The following is a 3,469-nucleotide window of genomic DNA, read 5'->3' on the forward strand; positions in this document are numbered from 1 at the left end:
ATGCAAATTTACATTCACTAAAACCTCTTGGGAATAATTCTGTCTTATCTATGGTGAAATCCAACAAAGGTTGGTGCATACAAAGTTCCAATCAAGCATATCAATGCAATCCTACGGTTCTTCATACTCTTGCACTTTCAAAATGCCGTTGATGAGAGAACCAACCTGAGGTTGGGCGGTTAGGTGGATGGTTGTATCCCCAACCCACCAGAGTTCAAACTCCAGGTTTGACATCTGTGTGTCTTATAAAGGCGGAATATTCATTCAGTGGGAGGCGACGTTCCCGTCGACTGCGAGGCACCTGTGGTGACTTCGTCAATTTCAAGATCCAATCCGTCGGCTCAGTCTTCCGGAGGTGCTCATAGGGGTAGGGTGTGCGTGTGTGCGTTCATAGGAGTGAGTGTATACGCGTGTATGTGCGCGTCTGCGTTTGTACTGTGTTTCTCAAAAAAAAATGCCGTTGATGAATTAGTATGATACCCATTACATCTTAATGCAACAACAATTAAATGACTGAAAGTTATGGTATTCATATAGAAACGGCAATCAAAACATAAATATAGATTTAATAATATTGTCTACGTGAAAATGTCATGTGGAACACACAAGTTGTCACATATCATTTTCCCATGCGATTACATGTCATGATGACATGGTACTCTCTATCTTTCCCATAAGAGTTCTGCTTCATGAAGAAGATATATTGTTTCATTTGCATGTCAATGCTGTCCTACAAATATGTGTGTGTATTCGATACATAAAGTCTTAACTTTACTAAGTATATGCATATTCTTTGATACTGTTTTTATCATTTATGGTGAAGAGTTTGCATTGCACACAAAAATTGAAAACCGTTCATGCTAACTGGAGACTAACAAAATCATGTGAAATGGACTGTAATTCCATGGGTGCTTCAATCACATGGACCATGGCATTGTCCATGACATTATAGGTGAGGAGGCAGCAACATATGCCTCGAATATTTTGCTGGTGTTTACTTGCCATGTTATTGTATTTTCAGGAACACGTACTATTTTATTTTGACTAGCCTGACTTTGTAAATTCTAGACCAACTTATGAGAATAACACAAGGAAGACTTGATTTATTTTGTTGTTATAATAAGAGACTTAGTAGTAGCTAGTGGAATTGTTTTGGAGTATCTTAAGTACAGTAGAATGGTAAAAGATACTGTATGTTTTTCTGACTGTGCTAACGTACAATGAAGGAAACTTAATTACTCGAGGATTTTCAGTGGCAAGTTGCCATGATGATCGTGAAGCTTTAGGCCCGTGACATCAAATGACTACCAGTTAGAAACAAGTCGACATCCCCATTATGCCGTACGTACAACCTCCTATAAAATATTTACTTTTGTCATGTCACCTTTCACTCCCTCTCACTCGGTGTCCCTTTTCCACCCTTCAGCACCAAAAGCCCTAGCAGTACTAGCAGTGCATCTCCTCCCCTCTCTCACTAGTCACTACTGTGTGCTCCATGTCTCAGTCATTTCACATCTCCCCTTTTTAGGCCAAACAACACATCCACCACCGCCAGTATTCCCCCCCTAAAAATAGAAGCAGCAGCATACAATTCCCACACACCATCACAAACAGATACGAAGCTGCTGCTCTCCCAGCATCTCCCCAATCACCAGATGGACCTATGAGAGAGCCAGCACAAGCAACTGTTGGCTGTTGCTACCACCAGCAGCAGCACTGAGTAAGAAGCAACATATATGAGTTCTTCCAGAGATCACTATCCAAGGAGACCCCTCTTTAAGGAACTTTGTTTATGTGTCATCTGATGTTGCATTTTTTGTGCAGATTCTCAAGTCAACCGCCTCTTCCACTTAGCTTGCTCGTCAATCCAAGATCAGCTTCTCACACGACCGAATTGAGGTGAATCCAAAAAAATCCCTTTCTGCAAGATCTTCAAGTTCTTGTTCGTCCAAAATATTTCTGCCTCCAACTACTAAAAAACTAAGAACATCTGGTATGTTTTGGTGCATGATGAGAGCACTAGATACCAAATAGATCACTACATCCAGTATATATATATATGTTCATCTGCACACACACAGCATGTAATCATTGACCCCATCATGGTTATATGATATGCGGTAGCAACATCCTTTTCTTTTAATAATAGCAAGCAGTAGCTTACTTCATTTGTTTATGAAACTGTGGGGGAAGAAAGCCGTGTAGTAGTTTCAGATCACAGTCCCAACACTCAGGTTTCTTCCTTCTCAGCCAGCCGATCCATGGACCTGTCGGCGAACCCGGACAGCCCTCTGTCGGGAGGCGGCAATGGCGGCGGCTCGAGCAGCATGGGTTCGAACAGCATCACCTCGTCGCTCTCCGTTGGCGGCGCCCCGCAGTCGCCGAGCCGGTACGAGGCGCAGAAGCGTCGCGACTGGAACACGTTCGGGCAGTACCTGCGGAACCACCGCCCTCCACTGAGCCTGGCGCAGTGCAGCGGCGCGCACGTCCTGGAGTTCCTGCGCTACCTGGATCAGTTCGGCAAGACCAAGGTGCACGCCGCCGCGTGCCCCTTCTTCGGCCACCCGAGCCCGCCGGCGCCGTGCCCGTGCCCGCTCCGCCAGGCCTGGGGCAGCCTCGACGCCCTCGTCGGCCGTCTCCGCGCCGCCTACGAGGAGAACGGCGGCAGCCCGGAGTCCAACCCCTTCGCTGCGCGCGCCGTCCGGCTCTACCTCCGCGAGGTCCGCGAGCACCAGGCTCGCGCTCGGGGTGTCAGCTACGAGAAGAAGAAGCGCAAGAAGCCGCAGCAGCTGACCTTGGGCGACAGCAGCAGCGGGTTCCGCGGCAACCACCACCAGCCCCCTCCCGGCCCGCCTCCCGCCGCCGGCTGCTGAGCTTGCTGATCGACGACCCTACACTGATCAGCTGCAGCTGGTCGATTCATCCAAGGTGGTCGATCGATCTACTATTTGGCCGCCGGTATGCCAGATATATTTTATGTACGCTCGCGTATGCATGCATGCGCATTGTCATGGATTTGCACTTCGGATTTGTGTGTGTGTATCAACTATCAACTAGTACTGTAGTCGATCTAGTGTCCTTAATTAGCTTGGGTGCACGTTCTAGTCGAGTTCATCAATCTGCTATTATCTAGGAGAGTACTTGAAGTAAAATGATCTGCTGTACTCTGTGTCTGAGTGAAGTAATGTAGTTTGCCCTTTGAGGAGTAGCTAGAGCGGGACATGAGTCATGAGTCATGACAGAGGGAGATACATACTCCATATGGAGATCTCTCGTGTTATAGCGCAGCTCGTGCAAAATCTATCTGTGCAGTGTCTGTTCTGCGGTCTGCGCATCATGCGTCAACTCGATCCAGCATCTTATTGTTTCTTGTTTTGCTTCCTATTCCGTTTCCTTTTTATGGTACCGAAAGATGCAGTGTTCAGGTACTGGGTTGATGTGAACGGTGCATGACAAGTTGCATGCAACA

At 47.0% G+C, this 3,469-nt stretch overlaps 1 protein-coding gene across 1 annotated transcript; it reads left to right on the forward strand.

The window, feature by feature from the left end:
- The first annotated feature begins 1,501 nt into the window (after nt 1–1,501).
- Nucleotides 1,502–3,083, forward strand: LOC127335605 (protein G1-like4). The gene is made up of 3 exons (XM_051362313.2): nt 1,502–1,720; nt 1,825–1,899; nt 2,251–3,083. Exon 3 carries the CDS (start codon nt 2,262–2,264, stop codon nt 2,871–2,873), a length of 612 nt encoding a protein of 203 aa, XP_051218273.1. The 5' UTR covers nt 1,502–1,720; nt 1,825–1,899; nt 2,251–2,261; the 3' UTR covers nt 2,874–3,083.
- Nucleotides 3,084–3,469: the final 386 nt, after the last annotated feature.

Source organism: Lolium perenne, chromosome 2 (genome assembly GCF_019359855.2).
Source record: "Lolium perenne isolate Kyuss_39 chromosome 2, Kyuss_2.0, whole genome shotgun sequence".
NCBI lineage: Eukaryota > Viridiplantae > Streptophyta > Magnoliopsida > Poales > Poaceae > Lolium > Lolium perenne.

Excerpts from the sequence above, each read along its gene's own strand:
- LOC127335605 (XM_051362313.2), top strand. The coding sequence starts at position 2,262 with ATGGACCTGTCGGCGAACCCGGACAGCCCTCTGTCGGGAGGCGGCAAT.